The sequence below is a fragment of the Poecilia formosa genome, unplaced genomic scaffold (genome assembly GCF_000485575.1).
Source record: "Poecilia formosa unplaced genomic scaffold, Poecilia_formosa-5.1.2 Scaffold0, whole genome shotgun sequence".
Classification (NCBI taxonomy): Eukaryota; Metazoa; Chordata; class Actinopteri; order Cyprinodontiformes; family Poeciliidae; genus Poecilia; species Poecilia formosa.
Genome location: NW_006799939.1, coordinates 7,179,215 through 7,204,818, shown reverse-complemented (window position 1 = coordinate 7,204,818; position 25,604 = coordinate 7,179,215). Strand labels below are relative to the sequence as shown.

The 25,604-nt window shown below is 40.5% G+C and overlaps 1 protein-coding gene across 25 annotated transcripts in view; it reads right to left on the bottom strand.

The window, feature by feature from the left end:
* The window catches only part of rims2a (regulating synaptic membrane exocytosis 2a), a 169,805-nt gene that overhangs the window by 134,782 nt on the left and 9,419 nt on the right, over positions 1 to 25,604 (bottom strand). For 18 of the 25 annotated variants that reach the window (XM_016661050.1, XM_016661135.1, XM_016661167.1 and 15 more), the window contains exons 3-4: positions 10,631 to 10,663; positions 9,625 to 9,717 (exon numbers count right to left, since the gene is read on the bottom strand). The exons of 5 other annotated variants lie outside the window; for them this stretch is intronic. In XM_016661050.1, coding sequence (XP_016516536.1) covers positions 9,625 to 9,717; positions 10,631 to 10,663 — 126 coding nt within the window. Of the gene's footprint in view, positions 1 to 9,624; positions 9,718 to 10,630; positions 10,664 to 12,789; positions 12,956 to 25,604 lie in introns of those variants that run through there. 2 more of the 25 variants (XM_016661577.1, XM_016661318.1) reach the window with 2 other exon arrangements.

Genomic DNA, 25,604 nt, shown 5'->3' with positions numbered 1-25,604 from the left:
CCACAGTCCGCCCCCCCACCTTCTCTCCTTCTTCTTCGAACCCCTTCTAACTATTCCCTAGCCCCCTCAGTCCGCCACCGTTCCCTCGGCACCCCATCCTGACTCTTCGGTAGGCTCTACCCACCTCGCTCTGACTCTAACAGCAGACGACTAAAAGTTTCAGGTATTCTCAGACCCAAAACTTGAAAGCATTCTAAAGGCCATAATGATCCACTCCCATGAGTTGTGAAGTTCTGCTGAAGAAACGCATCCAGTCTTGACACTTCTGACAACGTGTCTCTGTTGGTGAGAAAAAATCCTGGAAACACTGTTATGCTTGAGGACTCAGAAGAAGGTCCTGTCTCGGAGGTCTGCCCTGATTTGGAGGCCGTTCCTGACTCAGAGGTCTGTCCTGACCCGGAGGCAGGTCCTGTCTCAGATACAGGTCCTGACCCAGGGGCGGGTCCTGTCTCGTAGGCAGGTCATTACTCGGAGGTAGGTCCTGACCCGGAGGCAGGTCCTGACCTGGAGACAGGTCCTGTCTCATAGGCAGTACCTGTCTCGTAGGCAGTTCCTGTCTCGTAGGTAGGTCCTGTCTCAGAGGCAGGTCCCTACCCAGAGGCAGGTCCTGTCTCGTAGGCAGGTCTTGTCTTGTAGGCAGGTCCTGATTCGGAGGTAGGTCCTGACTCGGAGGTAGGTCCTGACCCAGAGGTAGGTCCTGTCTCGGAAGCAGGTCCTGACACAGAGGCAGGCCCTGACTCGGAGGTAGGTCCTGACCCAGAGGCAGGTCCTGACTCAGAGGCAGGTCCTGTCTCAGATATCTGTCCTGATTCAGAGGCAGATCCTGACTGGGAGGCAGGCCCTGTCTCAGATATCTGTCCTGATTCAGAGGCAGATCCTGACTGGGAGGCAGGTCCTGTCTCAGAAATCTGTCCTGACTGGGAGGCAGGTCCTGACTCGGAGGTAGGTCCTGACTGGGAGGAAGGTCCTGACACGGAGGCAGGCCCTGACTCGGAGGTAGGTCCTGACACGGAGGCAGGCCCTGACTCAGAGGCAGGGCCTGACTCGGAGGCAGGCCCTGACTCTGAGGAAGGTTCTGACTCAGAGGAAGGTCCTGTCTCGGAGGAAGGTCCTGACTCGGAGGCAGGTACTGACTCGAAGGCAGGTCCTGACTCAGTTGTCTGTCCTGACTCAGAAGCAGGTCTGTTCTCAGAACCAGGCCCTGACTTTGAGGTAGGTCCTGACCTGGAGGCAGGTTCGAACTCTGAGGCAGGTCCTGACTCAGAGGTAGGTCCTGACCTGGAGGCAGGTTCGGACTCTGAGGCAGGTCCTGACTCAGAGGAAGGTCCTGTCTCGGAGAAAGGTCCTGACTCGGAAGCAGGCCCTGACTCGGAGGCAGGTCCTGTCTCAGTTGTCTGCCCTAACTCGGAACCAGGTCTTGAGTTAGAGGCAGGCCCTGACTCGGAGGAAGGTCCAGACTCGAAGTCAGGTCCTGACTCTGAGGACTTTCCTGACTCGGAGGCAGGCTCTGACTTGGAGGCAGGTCCTGACTCGGAGGAAGGTCCTGACTCGGAGGCAGGTCCTGTCTTGGAGGCAGGTCCTGACTCGGAGGCAGGTCCTGTCTNTGAGTGGACCAACCTGAGATGCCCAAAGGGTTCTTGCCTCTCTTCTGTGTCCGAAGCGTCTCCACAACAGGCAGCCTTTTTGATGATCTTCCATGTCTTTTGAAGGAAGCTTTCTTTAAGATTGATTTTTCTGGGCCGTGACAGGTTCCTTCTGAAGCTCTCTACCACCTTGTATATAACTACCGGGTTGTCACTTTTAATCATCTTGAACAACAACTCTCGAACCACATCTTCATTGCCCCAGAGAAGTTGCAAGATGTCTCGGCAGAGTTTTCTTTCCATATTCTCAAAAAAGACGAAATCAATGTCTTTTACTTCCTCCCAGATTTTTGGAGCAAGGTTTTTATGTACAGGTTCGGTGTGCTTCATTTTGTAACCCGCATAACTAGATCTGTTACTGGACTTATAAATCAATCTCCAAAGAATTGTTTCCACCATGACTCTCCTTTCATCTTCAGTTCCACGTCTGAAACCCATCTTGTTTGCTTCCTTCAAAAATTCTTCAGGATCCATTCCTGCCTTAGTATACTCGTCACTCAGGCAGTTTTCATCCGAGTACAAGTCCTCATTAGGAAAAAACGTCTTTCTGATCTTTCTTTTTGTAGACTTAAACATTTTCTTTGGAGGAACAGGATTCTCCAGGTGACGCTTGAATTTTTCCACAATTACTTCGTGTCCTTCTGGGTAATCCAGTAGTGCAATTAAATGCAGTCCAGAGGCAAAGTGGAATGCATCTCTCGCAATACTCTGGAAAATCCGTTCACTTAGCTCTTCTGATACCTCCGAGAGTACGTCCACGTTTAATTCTCCAGTTTTTCTCAAAAGCAAAATCAAAACTTTGTTGTGTTGTTCCTGAAATGTCTGTCGTACCAGATGCAGAGTTGGACCGTCTGCGGCCTTTTCGATCACTTCCCACAGAAGTTCACTGAGAAAATTTCTCTTTTTGTAATCCGGACTTCTTTGTCCAGGATGAACTTTGTTGGACAATGTTTTTTTGACTTTTGTCCAAAAAGAGACCTGAGGCCTCACATCCATTTCTCTCTGTGGGCTTTTGTCATTCATCTTTACTGTGCTGAACTAAAACTTCCAAATGAATTGTGTGTTGACTGACTTGTTAACTGATTTGTGTCGACTGATCAGAGAATTAACTGATCAGTTGGTTATGTCATGGACTCTATGACATCACAAAGTCATCCTTAGAAGGGCCTCATGACACAGACATCATTTGAAGTCATGTTGATGACATGATTGTTAGCAGCATGGCAACTGTTGCTAGGGCTAATAATAGCACGCGGGGAGCATGCGCTATGAAAAGAAATAGAACCTGTGTGCACTAAATGCATTATTCCCACAAGTCTGAACTGGCAGTGATCTGCGCAGCTTCGTCAGAACAGGAGGGGCCAGGGAACCATTGGCTTTGGGCCAACGGGTAGGGCACTTTACTGCCTTACCCATTTCTGTAATTTGGGTTCCATCTCCTAACAGGCATAGGGCAAGTGTCAGTGGAACCGCTACATCCAACCAGTTACTCAGCAAGTCCACCGCTTTAACCCAGAAGGGTTTAATCATCTTTCTATTCCCATATTCAGTGTAAAAAAGTTCCTACTTTTTATCTGCTCCCCTGCACAGGAATCTGCTGCGAATGAACGGTAGATGCTCCGCTCGGTTTGGTAGCAGTCATGAGGTCATATTTATATTTTTTTTCTTCATATTTTCCAAAGTGATTCTCTGTCACCTGGTCATCCAGGCAAAGTCGTGAAAACTTACATTTTCTCATGGTGACTCACTAGTCTCAAACGTTAGGCACTTCCAACACTGTCCGCTGTCCGATCGAGTCAAACTCGATCGGACAGCGAAACCAATCGAGTCTGTTTACATCAGCTCAGGTCCTGGGAGTAGATATAATTTTTAATACAGATTTTATAGTTAAAGGAACTTAAAACAAAAAGTCATCATCAATGTAAAATTCTAAATATATTGAAGGGGTCATTAAATGTTTATTGAAAAATTAACTACCAAGTCAAATTCTATTTGTTNCGTCTCCACAACAGGCAGCCTTTTTGATGATCTTCCATGTCTTTTGAAGGAAGCTTTCTTTAAGATTGATTTTTCTCGGCCGTGCCAGGTTCCTTCTGAAGCTCTCTAACACCTTGTATATAACTACCGGGTTGTCACTTTTAATCATCTTGAACAACAACTCTCGAACCACATCTTCATTGCCCCAGAGAAGTTGCAAGATGTCTCGGCAGAGTTTTCGTTCCATATTCTCAAAAAAGACGAAATCAATGTCTTTTACTTCCTCCCAGATTTTTGGAGCAAGGTTTTTATGTACAGGTTCGGTGTGCTTCATTTTGTAACCCGCATAACTAGATCTGTTACTGGACTTATAAATCAATCTCCAAAGAATTGTTTCCACCATGACTCTCCTTTCATCTTCGGTTCCACGTCTGAAACCCATCTTGTTCGCTTCCTTCAAAAATTCTTCAGGATCCATTCCTGCCTTAGTATACTTGTCACTCAGGCAGTTTTCATCCGAGTACAAGTCCTCATTAGGAAAAAACGTCTTTCTGATCTTTGTTTTTGTAGACTTAAACATTTTCTTTGGAGGAACAGGATTCTCCAGGTGACGCTTGAATTTTTCCACAATTACTTCGTGTCCTTCTGGGTAATCCAGTAGTGCAATTAAATGCAGTCCAGAGGCAAAGTGGAATGCATCTCTCGCAATACTCTGGAAAATCCGTTCACTTAGCTCTTCTGATACCTCCGAGAGTATGTCCACGTTTAATTCCCCAGTTTTTCTCAAAAGCAAAATCAAAATCTTGCTATGTTGTTCCTGAAATGTCTGTCGTACCAGATGCAGAGTTGGACCGTCTGCGGCCTTTTCGATCACTTTCCACAGAAGTTCACTGAGAAAATTTCTCTTTTTGTAATCCGGACTTCTTTGTCCAGGATGAACTTTGTTGGACAATGTTTTTTTTACTTTTGTCCAAAAAGAGACCTGAGGCCTCACATCCATTTCTCTCTGTGGGCTTTCGTCATTCATCTTTACTGTGCTGAACTAAAACTTCCAAATGAATTGTGTGTTGACTGACTTGTTAACTGATTTGTGTCGACTGATTAGAGAATTAACTGATCAGTTGGTTATGTCATGGACTCTATGACATCACAAAGTCATCCTTAGAAGGGCCTCATGACACAGACATCATTTGAAGTCATGCTGATGACATCATTGTCAGCAGCATGGCAACTGTTGCTAGGGCTAATAATAGCACGCAGTGAGCATGCGCTATGAAAAAAAATAGAACCTGTGGGCACTAAATGCATTATTCCCACAAGTCTGAACTGGCAGTGATCTGCGCAGCTTCGCCGGAACAGGAGGGGCCAGGGAACCATTGGCTTTGGGCCAACGGGTAGGGCACTTTACTGCCTTACCCATTTCTGTAATTTGGGTTCCATCTCCTAACAGGCATAGGGCAAGCGTCAGTGGAACCACTACATCCAACCAGTTACCAGCAAGTCCACCGCTTTAACCCAGAAGGGTTTAATCATCTTTCTATTCCCATATTCAGTGTAAAAAAGTTCCTACTTTTCATCTGCTCCCCTGCACAGGAATCTGCTGCGAATGAACGGTAGATGCTCCGCTCGGTTTGGTCGCAGTCACAAAGTCATATTTATATTTTCTTTCTTCATATTTTCCAAAGTGATTCTCTGTCACCTGGTCATCCAGGCAAAGTCGTGAAAACTTACATTTTCTCATGGTGACTCACTAGTCTCAAACGTTAGGCACTTCCAACACTGTCCGCTGTCCGATCGAGTCAAACTCGATCGGACAGCGAAACCAATCGAGTCTGTTTACATCAGCTCAGGTCCTGGGAGTAGATATAATTTTTAATACAGATTTTATAGTTAAAGGAACTTAAAACAAAAAGTCATCATCAATGTAAAATTCTAAATATATTGAAGGGGTCATGAAATGTTTATTGAAAAATTAACTACCAAGTCAAATTCTATTTGTTACCTTTTACTACCTTTTACTGGCCTTAATTTGAGCTAATTTAATTTACTACCTTTTACTACCGCGTGGAAACCCTGTTACATGAGGCAAGAAGCTTCTGGCAGTGATTTAATAAATTGTTGAAGCTTGAATTTACATAGAATTTCTGTAAAGTTTTACCACAGATGTAACTTCAAAACAGGTCAGTTTTTGCCTTCTCCAACATTCATAGCAATTAAGATTAAGTTTTTTATCAAAGACCTGTCTGTTCACCAGTTGGACTCTCACACCTAGCGTAGCATCACAGTAGTGTGATGACAAATGTGACACAATACTGTCTCATGTTTTGTAGTAGAGACATTTTTCTGTCCTCCAGTCAATGAACTGTGTTGTGTGGCACTATTCCCATATTGCTCCACCTTAACCATATGGTACCATTGTTTTTTGGACCTACACTAAATGAGTTTATTCAAGGTTTATTCAGGACTTCAGTTCCAGATAAAAAAAATCTAAATAATATGTAAATAAATGTATATATATTCAGAATAGCGAAGTGTTTCACAAATAGCCAGTCGGTACCAGTCAGCTGTATGGGCCACTTTTACATTGAGAATAGTCAAAATAGCCTACAAAACTGTACCAACCCATGCTTCTCAGTGGAAACGAGGCATTAGAAGTCTTAACATGGTACCTGGAGCAGGGAGGATAGAAGTGAAGAATGAGGCCAGGAAGTGTAGGGCGAAGATGGATGAGAGTAATGAGGTGGAGGACAAGAGATTAGGACTGTAGTAACACCCTATGGAGAAATAGGTGGGTGGTATCAAAAGAATGTAGCAAAATGAAAGGTGTTATGTTTTATGCAAGAGAGTCCAGTGCAGCTGCAGATGGTTTCTATAGGCACAGAGAGGTAGTATAAATATTTATTATATTGTAAAAAATGCACTAATTGTGAGGAATTATTATGAGAAACTGAATTAATTTTGAATACATCACAAAATCCAGCATGTAAATTAACACTGTGAACCACTCTCATGTGGTGCTGCTCATCTCCACCTTGCTCTCTGCTGCGCTGCAGGCTAGCAGAGTCTGTCGTTAATGCTAGGGCTACTTAGCGTACTGCACCCATGATGGCAGACAAACAGTTCTCCTGTAACTGTAAGTCGTTTCCCTGCTATTAGCATATTGAACAGCGAGTATTGATGGACAGCACTGAGACCCTCCTCTTGGCTCTGATTGGTTGTTTCTGATTGGGAGCGGTGCATTTCTTTAGATGGCAATGGAAGCTCAGGGAAGAGTTGGAAGAGATCGATCTACTCAGAGATTATCTGTGTCATGCTAATCTGTCACGGTATTTTGACACTATGGCATGACATACCAATCGGTTGCAACATCTGTTGATATTTTTTTTTTGTTCTTGTTTCTTTGGCAGAATCTTTGAGTTAATATAGTTTATATTCTTCTTTGCAACAATTTTTTTAGATAATTTTTTAATGATGGTTTCTGTGAATCTTAATCTTGCTTGCTGTTAGCTTTGTCTAATCTTAGCTTACCAAAAACCTTTGAATGTTTTCAGTCAGGTGAAACTAACACAAAGGAGCTAAAAAAAAAAAAAGATACATTTACAAATATGATTTGCTGAGATACTAAATATTTTTGAATGGTTTAGCCTGTAGTTTTTGCTATACTCTAATATGGCATAATATCTTTAAAGACACATATATTCAGAAACAAATAGAATTTTCGACTATAAAAATTTACTCACTTAAACCTCTGACCTCTAAGCTCTTCTCTTTACTTACACAGTTTACATTTTTACTGAGCAACTCAGCAGCACAGGTGTAGCTAATATCGTTAACAAAGTCTCACTTTTCCCTTTTTGCCTAATTACATTAGTACAGCTAACATGTCAGAATTCATTTAAAAACCTTTGTTTTATTTTCCCCAGTCTTTGAAGTTCATCTAGTTCACGGTCTTCTTTGGCTGACTGCTACGGTTTGAGATTATCGATTTATTCTGCTAGCTGCTGAGGAGTGGAACTTGATGCTACTTTTGGCTAGCATCTGGAGGTTTCTGTCCTTTTTTTTTTTGCTGGTGAAAAACAGGGTGAAGAACACCCGCTCGGTTGACACAGTCTACATTTGATCAATTAAAGGTAACAAAAAGGAGCTGGAAAAAGCTAAATATACTCACTTTGATGCACTGATGTAAAAATTAAACACTACACTGACAAACCTTTGCCTGGTTTCCTGAGCCTGCTGTGTCAACAGTTTTTGGCTTTAACTTTATTTTTCCTGTAACACGTCTTGTTCTCTGCTGGCACTACATAAGATTTATTTACCAAGGAAAAAGTCAACTTTGTGGCAGAAACAACAGCAAATGAAATTGTCATTACTAGTTTTTGTAAATGAGAGGGGCACAGCTAATGGACTATAATTTCATGCCAAGAATGTTGCCTGTACAGCAAAACTATCATTAGCATTATTATTATTTCTTCAATAAGATTTTTATTTCATTCCTTATATTGCACTGATTATTCTAGTTGGGTTTCATCATTAGAGGTTTTTTTACATGTCTATTATATAATCTAGATATGTTTCTTGCATTTAGAGTTTCACTCTTCAGTTTCTGAGATTCTTTGTGATGGTTTGCTGTGATTTCCATGGTTCTGTTCCCTTCACTTCCCGTCATGTTCTTTTTTTTTAAACTTCTGTTGTTTGAGTTTTGTTATCTCCTGTTGGTTTTGGGTCTTTCTTGTGTTATGTTCTGTTTGTATGCTGTACTCTGAATACTGGCCTGTGTGTTTTGCTTCTGTCCTGCAATTCTTTCCATTTGATTTGATTCTCTCTGTGCTTCAGCTCTCTGCTTATTTTGTCTCCATCTGGCTCTTGCTCCATTGATCACCCCTCCTCTGCATACTGTACTCACCTTTCAGTATCTAGCCATGTAACATGCAGAACATTTATTTGCAGAGCAAAAGTGTGGAACCCGATGTTCTGCCGTACATCTATTAAAAAGTAGCGGAAAAAGGCAAAAAGAAAAAAAACAAAAAAAGCTAAAACAAAAAAAATAGCGTAGCATGTGAGTCAACACCAAAACAAAGCAGAATGGAAAACAACACTTACAATCCAAGAGTTACTAGGATTTTTTTTAAGTCTGTTGTTTCAGAACATTACAATTTCTTACCCAACCACTGTAACAAAAATAGATGCATCAATCGAAAGGCTTGTGTCAGCAAGGTGTGAAGCTGATACTCACTTTATCAGACAAAAGTTTGATACACCGCTAATCTAACACCAATAACCACTCTCCAAGCTGCAGTATGTAACTTATCAAAAATTATGCTTTTTAGAATATTTGTTCAAATTCAAATTAATTATGTTGTGTTGAGTGAATCAGATAATTTGTGAAAAAATAAATAAAATAAAAAATCGAGCTCCTCTGCCTTCTCCCAGTGCTCCCAGTACTAACTGCAGGAAACACCACACAGTCAGAAACAACCACTCAGAGTCAGGAGGAGGGTCTTAGCGCTGTCAATCAATCCCGTTCTCACCCTCTCCTGCTTACCCTTTGCTGAGCTACAGCTGCTTCACCAAAACATAGCATGCTACCAATGCTACGGCTAATTAGCATGACCACCAATAACGGCAGATAAACTGTTTTCCTGTAACGGTAAGTAGTTTTTTCACCATTAGCACTTTGAGCAGTGTACAGGAGGTTGATTGACAGCGCTAAGTCCCTCCTCCTGGCTCTGATTGGCTGTTTTTGAGCTGGAGCGATGCATTTTTGCACTGGAAGGAATGATTTTTTTCACCCACTATCTGTCTCATACCATACTGTTACAACATTGTTAAAGTTTTAATAAATATAGAAAAAACATAATATTGCAGAAGTTACATACTGCAGCTTTAAAAACCTCTTAGGAACTTTGTTTAAAAAAAAAAACAGCCTATTGAGCTCCTTCGGTTGTCACAATATTTTTGTTTTCTTGCTGAAAGTAGGTCATGGCGGGTCTGTGTTATTACTTACGCGTCTGGTTCGGGCTTCTTGTCATTTTGGGGCTTTTGCTGGGGCTGAAGAACATTATTAACCAGGCCAGTGATCCCGCTAAAGGGAAACCACCTGTTCGGATAAGCAAAGCGTGGCTGAAACATTGCAATTGGTTATCAAAGGAGAAAATAAGTTGACCTTTAAGAGGGATTTTTGGATCGCAGGGCAGTTTCAAGGAGTGAGAAATAGCAGGAACATTCACTACAACCACAGCAGATAGAGGAGAGGGCCAGGACACTGGCAGAACGGCAACCGTGGGGGCCACCGACATCCAGATACGGTCAGAAATACAATGGAAAAGTCAGAAGAGGGTAGAAGTGCGAGGCTATCAGAGTTAAATTAGAAATAAGAACGATGGGGGGGAGGGGAAAGATGTGAGCTCTACAGCCAATGGAAATGAGTGCTACAGACAAGGCTAACAGAAGTATCACTTCTTCTAGTTTACAGGGGCAGCAGAGGTCAGGTTTTCCGAATGACCAGTCTTAAAGAGAGATTGGATCAAATGAAGCAGTAGCACAGTAGAGGAGCACCGAGTCCACGTTTGTAGTGGAATTACAGGGTTTGCACAGGCCAGCCACAGTGCAGCCGATAAACTGGATAAAGACGGACAGCCAAGTAGAAACCAGGGACAAGGGGAGGATGTGCAAGAAGTCTGTCAAAGAAACTGAAAAAAGCGCCGGTAAAAAAAAAAAAAAGAAAAAGAAAAGCAACTGCCATTAACGCCATGGATGTCAGCTGTTTAATATTAATACAATTCACCTGTCTGGTCAATTTCAGCTCACAGTGTGGCATACACGTAATCACATATTGCTCCATTACTACAACTGTTGAGTCATCCAGCTGTCATCGCATGACATTGATGTCATTTCTTTCGTTTAGCCCCCAGAAGACGAGGAGAAAGCCACAAGAAGCACACAGCACAAACTGCCAGAAAAAAAGAAGACTGTCAAAGCCTAGAGCACTCTGGGTAATGCAGTTTACTTACTGTGCTTGCTGAGGTTTTGGTTCTTCTTTGAGCCTAAAACATAAAAGAAATAAAATAAAATAAAAAGGGTATGGAGATCTCATTGCATACGAAAACAGAAATAGATGAGGAAAACGAGGTGAATACAAGACAATGGTACAATAACGATGTTAATAGAAGACGTGCAATATGTAGAACAATCTAAATAAAGACTCAAACAACAATGGAAGAAATAGAATGGTGGGACAGTAAAATATATGTTCACGTGTCAATGTCGCTTTAAGGATGGAAGAGTAAAAGTACATAAAATCAAATTTAAATCGCTACGGGAAGGCAACCATAATTTTAACTCAATCACTTTTTTTTTTTTTTTAAATACAAAAGTTCCAGCTGGGAACTTTTCCCAGCCGAAACTTTTGTATTCACATGTTTCTGTTTCTGGTATGCCTATAAATCTGACGTACAAGCAACATCTGGAAACAAAAACGATTGATGAAAAAAGTTCTTTTTCTTGTCATGAGGTTTAAATTCTGCTTCAAAAAAAACAAACAAACAAAAAAAAAAACAATCTTATGGGACACCGGAAAAGACTATTGTTGAGTTCAAGTTGCGCTAAAAGGAGTTAGCCTATCAGAGAAGCTATTCAAATAGCATCTTAGTGCTAAACATGTTGTACGAAGCACAGACATTCCCAACGCTGATGTCAGCATCCACAGACATAAAGAAGAATTTTTTCAAAGACGCTACATGAATGATTATGGCTTCCTGAATAAGCATAATACCACTTTACATCAGCCTGATGGCTCAGTCACCTAAATAACAGATTAAAAACAATAAATATCTTTGTTGATGCACTCATATGTCTGCAGGATTTAATATTTTAACAGCAGGGTTTTAAATTGAAAATGTTTTTTTTGTCAATACCTCATTTTCAATTAAAAATGCAATTAATTACAGATTCTGCAATTAGCTCAATTAAAAATTTTGACCAAGTCCCTAAACTAATTATGAATTATTCATGTGATATTAAGAAGTTTGCTTGCACAAATAGAAGAATAAAAATAATAACAATAGTTCCCTAAACTGATCAAGCAAAAAATAAATAAACAAAAAAAAAGCAAAGCAAGGAGCAAATATTTATTGGAATATTTACTCCATTCTCTTTTTTTCGAGAATGGAGTAAATGCCTCCATTGGTGATCAGATAAAAAAACACACAAAAAATAAATGATTCACCTCATCTACAAGTTGATAGAAATATGTTTTCAGAACAACGTCAACATGCGCTGGTATTTAAAATGCTTTCTCCCCCGACTCCCCATAAGTAAAGCAGAGGTCAGACAAACAGACACACACACACACACACACACACAGCGGCCGCAACATTACCATCTCACATCTCAGAAATTTGTACACCATCCGACACATGAGGCTGCGACTTTAGCCGCTCTCGCTCCTGCTTTGGGAGCAAACGTCACTTTAAGCTATCCAGAAACAAGCAGCTGAGAATCCCACAGCAAAAACCCCTATAAGCCCCTGATCACCACTCGGTCATAATCACACAGTTATCCTCAGGAAGGTTGTACACCCCGAAACAGTGCATCTCTGTTGTTTTAAACTTTGACCCCATCTGATTAAGACGGTGACCAGGGTTCACTGTAATACTTAACTTCCACTGCGAAAACTGCTCCAATTAGATCAATTGCACTTAATTGGAACTGTTTAAAATTGCATGAAATAAAACCAAAGACTGAAGTAGCTTCCAGTAAGAAAAAAAAAAGGTGATGCTAATGTAAGTCTTCTGAGAAAGCTTTCAGAATACTTAAGCACTTCCTGGAAAGAGGTTGAACGGAGTGGCAACTCAACTTTTCTCCAGTCGAAGCAAATGTGAGCCTCAGAGTGAACATCTAAGTGAGAAAAACACTTCCATTCAAAACAGAATTCATTCTAATGCTGTCTTCAAATTAAAGGGTGCGCTTTGTTTTAACCCAAACAATAAAAAATAACAAAACAAAAAAAACAAAAAAACTGAGACTGAGGAGGTTCTCGTTCAGGGTGCGACAAATGAAGCTTCACATGAACACTTTTGGTGAAAAGCAGAAAAGCGGCAGAGCAGGAAATCAGCCGGTGTGGTCTGCGGCCAGGTCGGCAGCCACAGAGAGAGGATCCGGTCCAGTGTACCCGTCAGTGTCGCCGGTCTGTTTTCCGATGAGCCAGTCCATATTTATCCTCTCGCTGTGTTCTCCCGGTGACCTGCAGCGCCGTTCTTTATTGATCCCATCAGCCCCGTCTCTGTGGTTGCATTACAAGCCTCATATTTATCTGATGGAGCCTGCTGCCTGCCAGCCTGCCTGCCTGCCTGCCTGGACAGCTGCCGGGCACTGAGCGTTTGTGTGCGTGAGCCAACGTCGTCTACGCAGAGGTGTACGCGTGCGCCTCCATCGGACCCACCACGCACCCTCGTGTGTGCAAGACAGAGCGGCAAGAGGCTTAGTGAGGGAGTGCGCTGCGCTGCTCTGTATTATTTGACATGGGGCAGTAAAATGAGAGTGTAAAATGTCACAAGTGACGTATTCAGTATCCTGGCTTCTAAGGAGGCCTGCAGGGCCGATCCAGTCTCAGTTTTCCGTCTCTTTAACCCGCAACCTGCATCCCCTGAACTCCCTGTGACACAAGAAGAAAAAAATAAATAAATGCACCAACCTGTTGCAGTTTAGCAATTTGGTTCTTTTGCTCTTTCTTCACATATCACAACAGAAACAGTTTTAGTTTTTAGTTTGTTTTTTTTATTGGGTTTGTGTGACTTTGAACCGAGTTTCCAACAAAGACTAATGCTACACTGCCCTCTAGTGGACAAAGGCATTTCTAACGTTTCAAGAGAAGGACTGCACACATGAAGTGTCTTTAAAATATGCACCGTCTGAATCATTTTTGTCTTCGCTTCATATGTCATTTGTGGTTCAAATTAGGCATGATCACAAATAAAAATGAATGAAAACTATTTTCAAGCAAAACCGTCCAGTTAAACTAGCAACAATTGGGAACTGCTCGGAACTATTAAAAATAGCTTTTTTTTTAATTATTATTATTTTATCATTTATTTATCAAAAATGTTCTTTAACTTTACATTAACACTGTAAAAGTCTTGAGTTTTTGTACAAGTTACAATTTTTTTTATTTTAGTGATAAAATCCTAATTCACACTGTTTTGCTGGACAAACTGGCTAAATTGTCCCAGTGATCATTGTGATAAACAATAACATTGTTGTTTTCGAACCATTTTCAAGTTATGTATTTGTAATGGTGTAATAATGCACCTCTGAAAGACCAAGAAACTTTCATTTTACAAAAAGCGTTTAGCACTGAAACTGGAAGACATTTGAAATGTCCAAAATAAAAACATGACAAACCAAAAACAATAAATCAAAACGGAAACAAAAACCTCACGCAATTGAAACCACAAATAAAATCTTGTTCTTCAAAAAATGTTAATCAGAACAGAAATTATTGAGCTCATTTATCACAGTTTATCATGTGATTAATTAATTAATTGCTTATTGCGACGGGCCTAAAAACTTTCAAAAATGGGCCATTCGTTTTTAACTTTTACAAAACAATATAAAGGGGTTCACTGAGGGATTGTCTAGTTAACGATGTGAACCGGGGCAGTGGTTCTAAAGGCCACCACAGTCAGAGTGATAACTGGATCAAAAGGAAGTGATGTGGCTCAGTGGGGGGTAAATACCAACTACTGTACATACATCATTAACGCTGCCCCCGCTGGTCAGGAATGCCAGCAGATGCAGTGTCTGTATGAGGTAAGTCAAGTGACGCAGAAGGTAAAGTTTCACTTTCACTGCTTCTGCTATCATAAAGCGGTAAAATATCACCCTGCTCAGTCTGGAGCAGTCACCGGATACAGGTTGCTGCTTAAGAACAACATCTGAAGCTCATGTAATCAAAGACATTGAGAAAAAAAAAAGTTCTTAACAGAGTTTTATCAGTTTCTGAAATATGTCAGAATATCATCAGCGGTAAAATGACCCTATTGTCCTATTAGCTAAAAGAAAAAAGAAAAAGCAGAGAAAAACACTCTGTCTGTAAAGTCTGACAGAAACGGCGTTTTCCTAAACAACTTCAGCCAGAGTTAGTCCACTTCAGGCAGCCATCCTAAGCAAATCAGCATGCTGTGTGTGACATTAAGCCTTTTTACAGCAAAGTTATGCAAGTCAGAATTCCCTCCCCACCCCAAATCTAGTGTGCAACCTGCAAATCTTAAAGTTGATGAGGCGGTGAGACACCTGTTCATTCAGCCTCTCCGGTAAATACCAGGAGAGCCGCCACTGAACGCTTCCTCTCCGTCATCAAAGAGGATTAGGAGCGGTGGATAGGGCGCTGATAACTTCCTCAGGTATGGGGCGCTGGCATGGTGAGATAGGCAGGGCAAACGGGGACGACGTGATGGCCTCGGCATAGACGGGTTGGCCGGCTACGGCGGCTGGGCCTTAGAAAGCAAAGATACGATTGAACGCACACGCCCCCACTCATCAGAATAGGCAATCGAACAGCACGCAAGCCGGACCTCCTGACCGAGAACTAATATTCAGATTGTCAAACGGGAGTTGGCAAGAGCAAGGTTTTTTTTTTTGGAGGGGGAGGAAGCGACGGGAAGTGGCTAATCTGCAGCCAAATATAACTAAAAGTCCATCTGTTTCCTTAGATTACCCGCCAGGATTCAATTGAGCTGCATCATATCTCCCTTCCCCGAGAGATATCCAAGTGGCAACGAGTCAGTGAGTCGCCACGCAGCCGACACGTTCACAAGTACATCTTTTTCATGCAAGAGCTTACAAGAAACATATGTACAATATTCATTTTTCAGCCACTTTATCAAACAGTATAACACGTATCTACACCGTGCCTAGCATTTAGAGAAAACTCACAGAGTGTGTATTCTTGAACATATAGATTAAGAAACATCTGTTGTCTCTCTGGGTAAAGTTGGGTTCAAAGTCATACATATTTTTTACAGCAGCATAATCTTGATCTGACAATTGTTTTTGGAAAACATATTTGAGTTTTACTCAGTGGGTTTAAAATCTTGAGCTAAAAAAAATATATATTTTTTTAACAAAATTATTGGTGTCCTTACATTGAACTGATGATCCCCAAGATGTTCAGAAAATATTTCATGGTGTTGGAACCCAGCAATGAAAGACTAAACTACAACCAGGGAACAAAAACACTATTAATCCCAGACTGCACTGCATTAGGCCACTTTCAGTTGAAAAACATGCCTTGTAGGTTTTCTCAGTTAGCATTAAAATTAGCTTGACGATCTGAAACATTTGATTGTGACCAAAAGTCAAAATAAGAAGAAATCGGCGAGATGGCAAATACTTTTTTTCACTGTACCATATTCATACTGTGTGTCACACCAGACCCAGTTGGAGACTTAGCTGTCACCGATTTTATTTCTCTCTCACATTTGAATTCTGCCGTAAACACGCAGCCATGACACCCCCAGTTCTGAATCACGTTCTCCTCTCACATCATACAAGTCAATCTGCTACGCTAAGCTGTGTGTAGCTAGGGCCGGACAAACGCCACACATTTACCTCTGTAATATGCTAGCTTGTCAGGGATTTGCTTGCTGCCTGGTTGAGGTCTGAGTCGCGGCCCCTAGCGCAGGCTCTCCCAATGTATTTAGTGCTTTACAAGCAAAAGCCGTTGTGCGTCATGTTCAGTGTGGTATTATCTGCATCAGATTCTGCTGATTAAAGTATTTGTTAGATCAAACTCACACCGGAGGATTATGCGGCGGCCCTGTACCGTCCGTGCCCACATACTGCTGCTGCTGCTGTCTTTGCTTCATATCGTATCACCACTTCCCACTTTGTTCCGCAATCCTATATTACAACTCGCAGATCACAGTTGTTATTTTGTCTAAGGGTTTCATTTTTTTTTCTTAAACAGTGGAATCTTTATATCTACTGACTGTTTTGTTGGTTGTTTATTGGGTCTGAAGACCGGGCCATTTATACGGATGACATGGAAGACTCCCCCGGTAGGGTTGCACATTTTCACCCACCACAACAGCAGAGTTCAGGTTTTGATTAATAACAAGGAAATCAGATTACTACTATAAGCATTCATCTTAGATTGTTTCACACCAAAGTTTAAAATGAATGTTTAAAATCTGTGACTGGTCAACAATTGTTGGCAAAGTCGTCAATTTAATCTGTATCTCTGACCAGAAATCCTAACATCTGAATACATTTCTCAGGGTCTGTTTGTCCCTGTTGTCTTTAATAACTGTGCTTCTCCTAACTTGTCGTTCTGTGTGAACACCAGGTTGCTTCTCCTGTCAGCCTAACCTATTCATTCTGACACAGACGCATTTTCATTATATCTGTAATCAGCACTTTCTTGGCAGGTGACAAAGGCCCGTCTTCGAGCCTCCCGTAAATGCCTCAACAGCTTCCCTGGGAACATTTCAGATGCTCAGACGTGTTTCAGCTCTTTTCTGCGTGTTAATCTAGCTGGATGGCTTCTCTTCATCCATAGACATAGAAACACCACAGCCGCTTGGCCAACACCAGTTCTGCCTGATCAAAATTCAAAATTCTCTTGCAGAATTTACAGTCATGTGATCCTATAACGACGTATTAAGGCCAGTGTAGATGAAAAAGAAAAGAGGAGAAAACTTCAGGCACAAAAACTTAAAAATTCTGAGATTAATATCAAACATTTTCTAGAACAAACAGGGACATTTCTTCGCTTGAAAAGTCAACTTTTGGACATTTTCAGAGTTTGAAAGTTCTGCCAAAAAATCTCGGAGTTGAAAGTTTGACTTTCGAAACTCAAGAATTTCCATGTTTTTCGAGTAAATTTTCAACTTTCCAAACTCAGAAATGTCCTTGTTTTTTCATAGAAAATTCAGAGAATTTTAAATGTACTCTTTTTTTCCCTTAGCCGTAATATGTCGTCATATGATCCAACTCTTGGTTTCCTTGTAAACAATTACCTAGTGGGTCGGTGATGAAAAAAAATAGGGTTTTGTATCCTGCTGTGTATTATAAAAGATCAACTGTAGCTGCTGAGATGATGTCCAGAAATTAAAATAAGAAAACATCTTGAATAGTATAAATAGCAGTTAAAAGTGTCCTATTACAAGTATTTGCATACTTTTAATTATATTTAGATCTCTAAGTCTCTGTCTCTATTATAGACTTTTTTTTTTAATCAGAACAAGTGAACCAGTAAAACTAGTAATGTTCTTCAGACTTAACACCAAAACAAAACTTGCACATCATAAGTTGAAGAAAATCTTGTAACCGTTTGTAGTATTACAAAAACATTTTTTTCTTACTAATATTCTACTTTTATAAACATTCTCTCCAACGCTCCTCAGTCCGATGTTTAATCAGACACACATGCTGGAGTGGTTCCAGGCAGAAGCGATAGGTGGACTGTTCTAAAAATGTCTCACACTGAGGGTTATAATAGCCCAGTCATAGCTAACAATAGAGCGGTATTTGATACCTGGCCTATTGTTGACCCATCTCACTCCACTCCTTCTTTAACCAATTCATCCCTACAGGTAGTAGGGCTGCTTCTTGGCTATGGCCAAACGGTTGCCAAGGGCGCCAGCTACAGAAGGGGGCGCTGCTGGGACAGCTCAAAGAAGCAGAAGAAGAAAAAAACGGAGTGGAATAGCTATTAGAGCTAAGGTACAGCACTACATGACACCTCTTTTCTTATTCTCTGTATTGAAAATAAAATATTTGAAAATATAAACAACAACCTGCCCCATGTTGCTCACTATGCTAACATCTTCCAAAATTACAGAGGAGCTAACATTAACAGGCAGACTGTTGTTGCTGAAGATGGACGTTAGCATATTGGTAGCTTCTGACAGAACTATTTGTTTTCCATGTGGAACATTAGCATGGCCTTATATGAGTTTGAAAGTATTGAAATAAAATATATTTGGTAGTAAGCAAAGCTATCAGAGAAAACACACTGCAGCTATCAATATTTATTAAATTGTTCTCTGCAAAATATTAAAACTTAACTAGCTTATCTGCAAAATTAAACTTTTTTTTGTTTGCTCTAGTGGCCTTTATCTGAAGGTAGCCTGACAGGAAAGGGGGTTATGAGATTTGGGGAAGATATGTGGCAAATGTCACCAGGCTGGGAGTTGAACCTGCAACCACTGGCATGAGGACCAAGGCCTCAATATGTGGGTCATGCCTTGCCCCTGGACCACCCTGAAAATTAAACTTTATTTTTGTTTGTTTTATTGGCTCTAGTGGCCCTTATTTAATAGTTAATTGACAGGACAGTGGGAAGACATGCGACAAAGGTCACCTGACCGGGAATCGAACCTGCAACAGCCACGTTGAGGACTAAGGCCTCCATATGTGGTGGTTGTGCTTAGCCCCTGCGCCACCACAGCACACCCACAAAATTAAACTTTTAAGACATACAACTGTTGATGGCACTACTTCCCTCCCCACCCTGACATTTTTTTATACTTATTTTTTAGGTTTCCCTTTGAGGAATTATAGGCTCCCACATGTATTTATTCCACCGCATCCTGGCTACACACAGTTCAAAGGTCAGCACATTCATCAAATGGACAGATGCGTAACTGCCACACACTATACAACTTCAATTAAGTTGAACTTGACGACTCTAAACATCTGTCTGATGGCGGGCAGATGTTTAAATTCGCTTTCTGCAAAATCCCTAATGAAAGGATTCCCTTGCATCAGTCGCCTCTCTGTGCAGATTTAAAGTCAGCCACGCAAACAACCATCCAAGCAGCTGGCCCCCGAGGATAAGGTGAACGGTTTCTGCTGTCTGTCAACTCCAGCACTCCAACTTCTTTTTAAATGACTGTTTTTTCGCGTCTTCACTGAAAATAAACTCCTGTTATTTGCCAGTCCCCTACCTCCTTGGTCAGCTGCTACATTTTCATGGCACCTTATATATAGTTTATATTTGTTTTTACTGCATTTCTTATTTTTATGTATGAAATTGGATGAATGTTTGTATTTTGTGTTTGTTTTATAGGACTATGGTTGAACATTAGCATTTTTGCTAAATCCAGTACATTTACGACAACAATGTATGTTCATTGAAGCTGCAGTATGGTTTTTTATGTTTGTTTAAAAATAAAAACTATCATTATCAGAGTATAATATCAGGCAGATAATCTGAAAAAAAGTAGAGCTCCTCTGTCTTCTCCCAGTGCTCCCAGTACAAACTCCAGAAATACACCACTCAGTCAGAAACAACCAATCAGTGCTGTCAATCACTCTCATGCTCATCCCGTCCCAATAGCTCTTTGCTAAGTTACAGCTGGTTCACCTCAACATAGCCTGCTGCCAATGCTAAGGCTAGTTAGCATAACCACTATGCAAACTAGTGGTTATGGCAGATAAACAGTTTTCTTGTAGCAGTAGGTTGTTTTTCCATCACTGGCACATTGAGTAGCGTACAAGAGGATGATTGACAGCACTAAGACTCTCCTCCTAGTTCTTATTGGTTGATTTTATTTTTATTTTTATTTTTTATTTTTTGCAAACTGCAGTAGTAGCACTGGGAGGAGGCAGAGGAGTCTGATTTTTTCACATTTTATTTGTCTCATACCATACTCTCACAACATGGTGACGGCTTATAATAGATATGGAAAAAACATTTTTGTAGAAGTTACATATTGCAGCTTTTATATGCATTGTTCAATTTAAATAAAATCAATCAATTCATTATCGTTGTGATGGTAGCAGTGTTTTATCAGGATAAGTGATATTAAGGAATTAATTGGCGATTCTCTACTAAAATTACAATCCCAGGATGGAAGATTTGCTTTTTGTGCTTCAACCCTCAGCAACATCCTTATATTAATTTTATTTTATTTTTTTTAAAAACAGGCTCTTCTGCTTTTAGGCTGATTGTATTGCAGCGCCTTAAATGTCACAATAGTGATCGCTCTTTATCCTTCACTACAGTGTTTATCTCAGCTGGTCGCCTTGGCAATCTATACCTACAGCAGCATCCTCATCCACAGCACATTGTGCAGAAGCATAATGCAACTAAACATTCCACCTCCTGATCAGAGCCAGGCGAGCAACAATCGATGCAAACATCATTCGCCAGAATGTTTTCACTGCTGATGCTGCTGTGTTTAATGTTTCCTGTGAAGCTAGCTCAAGCAAATATAGTTATATTATAGAATCACTGCATCACTTATTACATAATGAAATATTACAATTCCCTTGTTGGGAGGCATCTATGGAGCAAATGTGTGTGTACGTGTTGTGTGTGTGCGTGTGTGTGTGTGAGTGGATTTGCTACATGTCTGTGTGCGGCGGCGGGTACTTGTTTTAAAAAAAGCACTGGATGGTTTGAGATTTAGGCCAAACAAAGGCGTGTTTGAAGGGCCCGGTCGGCAGCGGCACACACGTTGTTGAGTCACAGGCTTGCACCTGCTTCGGCCAGCTGAAACCTGAATGAGTAAAACTTGGACAAACACACACCAGGGAGGGAGAGATTAGAGCGCCCTGTGTAAACTACCGCTAGTAAATATATCAGCTTCCTGACAAAAGCGCCTGTATTGAGGACATTTTATAATTCATTTAAAAGGTTTGCTTTAATTTCTTTGTTTGCAATGACCATTCATTTGGGTTACATGTGGATTTCATTGCTGAAATGAAAATTTGATTTTGTACGGTCAGGCATGTGTCATAAAGCTGGTCGGCAACATGAAAACTCGAATAATGCTGTCCAAATTTTGTCTAAATAATGTCATTAAATTGGATCGTCACACATTCTTTAATATTAATTTAAGGTTTGTTTTCTAGTTTTGAGATTTAATCTCATGTGTCTCAGTTTATTCTCTAGTACAGAATAGTTTACCTCTAGGGTGTCAAAAGTTAAGCCGCACCTCCGACTTAAAGTCGTCAAATAGAGAGAGCGAAGTTGTGACATTGAGAAGTCATGAAATAAAGAGTGAAGTAATTTCATCGAGAGAGTTAAGTCATGAAACTGAGAGATAGAAGTTGTGAAATTGAGAGAGTGAAGTCATTTAATTGAGAGAGTGAAGTTATGAAATTGAGAGGGTGAAGTCGTAAAATTAAGAGAGTACAGTCGTAAGATTTCTGAAAATGTTTATTTTCCATAACATTTTCAGAAATGTGTTTCTATCATTTCCAGTGACAACAAATGACTGCATTAATCCAAAAATAATATCCTGAAATAATAACAGATATTTGTGTTTTACTTCGGTATGATTGTGACTTCCCTGGAGAAGAATAAATGTAAGGTACTGGCTGAAAATAGCACTCTTCCCATACAGCATTGCTTCAATTTCAAGAAATGTTTGTCAAATAAAGCACCATAATAGTTTTGTTTAAAGCTGCCATTTGCAACTTTTACAAAAAAGTATGTTTTTTCCACATTTATTAACCAGTCATCTTGCTGTGACATTATGAGACAGATAACCTGTGAAAAAAACAAACAAACAAACAAACTCCTCCACCTCCTTCCAGTGCTAATATTCCAGTCTGCAAAAATGCACCGCTCCTGACAAAAAACAACCAATCAGAGCCAGGAGGAGGGGCTTAGCGCTGTCAATCAACCTCCTGTATGCTGCTAAATGTGCTACAGGACAAAAAACAATTTACCATTACAGGAAGACCATTTATCTGCTGGCGTTTGTAGCTATGCTATCCAGTCTTAGCATTCATGGCAGGCTACGTTGTGGTGAACCACCTGCAGATTATCTATCTGTTATTACACTGTCATGTCAAAGTGATAATTTTAACAAATATGTAAAAAAAAAAAACATCTCCTTTTGTATAAGTTACATACTGCAGCTCTAATGTAAGAATTTGATTTCATTTGTTTATCTGTTTTGATAAATTACATCCAGCCTTCAACAGGAATTCTTCTTTATTTTTTGGTAGGTGGCAGCTGCCGTCTGTTGCCTAGGTTTCCTAGACGAGTGCGTCCCCACAGGTTTTCTGCCTTTTCTGGATGCCTGGCAGTGTATTGGCTACAGCAGGAAGCTGAGTGTGTCCGCTATTAATAGTCGCACTGGAAGCATGAGGTTTCTATGAATGGAGCGAGCATGAGATAACGTAGTCTGATCAAGAAGCCGTGTGTTTCCTGCTTTCACTGACTGCCTCTCACACCAGATCTGCACAAACGTCTGCAGGAAATGCTACTTTGTTTTTACCTCCACCGTTCACAAGCCTTAACTAAGAAAACAGTATATTTTATTAGAAATCACAGGCAGTCTGGCTCTTATAAATTCCACCTCTTATGTTTTGCCAAGGGCATTTCAAACTGCGCAGCCAGGGGGAAGGAAAGGAGAAAAAAAAACCTTCCCAGCCTTATTGGAGGGATAAAATCCGGACAGCCAATAAAACATGCTGACGAATGCAGATGTTATTTAAAATAAAACCAAAGGAGACAATAGAAGCTGGTGAAGTGCGGCTGTGTCAATGGGATTTTGAGGCGGTCGTATCGGCAGCGAGAACAGATAGGATCAAAGACGTCAGCGTCTCTCCTCTCATTTGTTCTCTGATGTCCCGCTCTCTCCTTTCCTGTCCTCTCTGCTCCTCTCCCATCCCTTCTCACTTCCTCTCTTTTCCAAACCCGAACTCTATGGTACCTTCTTCCTGCTCGTCCTAGTCGCTCCAGATGTTGGGCCGTTTGATAATGAAATTGAAAGGCCCCCCAATGTCACCGAGTGCTGGATGCTGAATCCTCAATACAAATCGACACAAAGCCACCACACTTTGAAAGTATCCATCCGCCACTATGGTTTTCAGCTTAGATAACATCTGAAAAGAGTTCTGTGCATTTGTTTTGTACCAGGGTTATAATAGCTTTGGGTTTCTCATTGTAGATTCGTTTTATTTCGTTGTGACTTTTTGTTTGTCTACTTCGGTTAATATAGTTTTTTATAGATAGTTTTTCGGTTCGTTTTTGTTAGGCAATAGTTAAGCGTTGTTTAGTTTCTGTTTAGTCTGTATTAGTTATAATAATAGTTTTTGCTTTTTCATACTTTGGTTAACTTTTAGATGCAGATTTCAAAAAGGTCAAACTATTGTATTGTAATGAATAGTCAGCAGAAGATACAATCTTCAAAAAATGGTTTAACAACAAACTCTGGTGTTTTCTCCAAAGTTTTGCTGTCGCCATTTCGCAGACGAGCGGAAATGCTGCCGGGAGGATTATGGACGGCTCTAATTTGCTGACAGCTGATGTAAACTGCTTGAGCGGAAGAAAAAACACAAAAAAAACAATTTCACATCAGCTGAAAAGGCTAATAAATTCATTCATAAACATGAAAACTATTATGTCTCGAATTTCAGTATGTTTTAGTTAGTTTTATAGATGCATGACATAGTTCCACTCACTTGTAGTTGTTTTCCAGTTGATAACTATTTTTATTTATTTCGGTTAACAAAATTTTGCTCATTTTAGTGAATTATAAAAATCTTGTTTTCAATCATGTCTACTCTGATATCCCTGAAGTTAAATTACCCTAAGAACTGAACCGTCCCATCAATCCATCATCCCAAAAATGGTCGCATTAGGGGTGTGGCCATACATTAGACTTGCAAGACGAGACGAGACACAACGTTGAGTTTGTCAGAATGATTTGAGAGTTTAATATTTTTCTCGAGAAAACTGCAAAGATCAAACTTCTGCAGCAAAAGCGTTCATTAACCGTTAAATGAACCATACAGACTCAGAATCAGACATTTGCTGAAAGAACACCACTTTTGGAGAAGTAATTAAGCCAAAACTGTACAAAAAAATAAATATAAATATTTTGCATGCAAGACTAAAAAAACCAAAAACATATTTGTCTGTAACTATGTTCTACCCAGAACTCCTCAAGTGATTTTAGCTTCATCTGGTTCAAATTCTGTCTTAAAATTTCTCATATTAAGTACCTTTTGCTATCCATTTATTCATTATTTAATTGAAAAAAATAGTCAACAGATCAGAAGTTGGATAAGTCCAGCAGAAAGGGCTGAGCTGTTCACATGTTGATGTTAGAAGGATTTATTCAGCTGCATCCTTTGCTACAAATGACCAAACGTTCACTAAAGGAATGCTGTGTTATCGCATTTTAGGCAACAAAATGTTTATTTCCTGATTTTAAAAGGGGAAATGAATTATTTATTTACTTGCATCTTTTAGTGTATTCCCAACATTGCACAAAAACAGCCGAAGTGGTTAAATGAAAAATCTGCCAATTTTTTGGAATCCAATTAACCGATTAATCATCAGAATAATCAATGATAACTGATTACTAAAATCATCACTAGCTGCTGCCCTACTCTAAACTGTCACTGTATAATTTTCTTTTATTCGCTGAAATCGAACCGTGAACCTTTAGCTTTTCTTCTAACAGTGCAAAACTATTCAACTATTTCTGAGCACACTATCCCACACTGCACACGCTGCATTTTACTGTAAAGACATCCGATCTGAGACCAACTACGTGACGCGTCAACCGTCCGTGACTACTACACATTGTTCCTTTAATTAGCTTGATGATGCATTCATTTGCAGCGCGCTCTGCTTTATAGAGTCAAGACGATACATCCTCTCCTCCACTTTCTGTTTCTCTCTCCCTCCCTGAGGGAAAGTAATGGGGGATGGAGTGGGGTATTTATGACAGAATGTGCTCTCTGCCTAGGATGGCATGAGTGAGAGTGTACTCTACTACACTGTGCAGTGGAACGCTGTAGAGATTTGCATCCTCCTTAAATTTGACTTTTAATTTAGCTAAGGCGTTAGCTTCCACCACGTTTGAATCACCAGCTGCTGAAACTCCATCGGCGTACGCTTATGGGACTCAAGATTTCCGTCACTTCCTGTTTGTCGGTTTGCAAAAAAAAAGTGTACAGTAGCAGAAAAAATATCCGTGGTCCAGGCTGGTGTGACGTGTCTGTTTGTGTGTG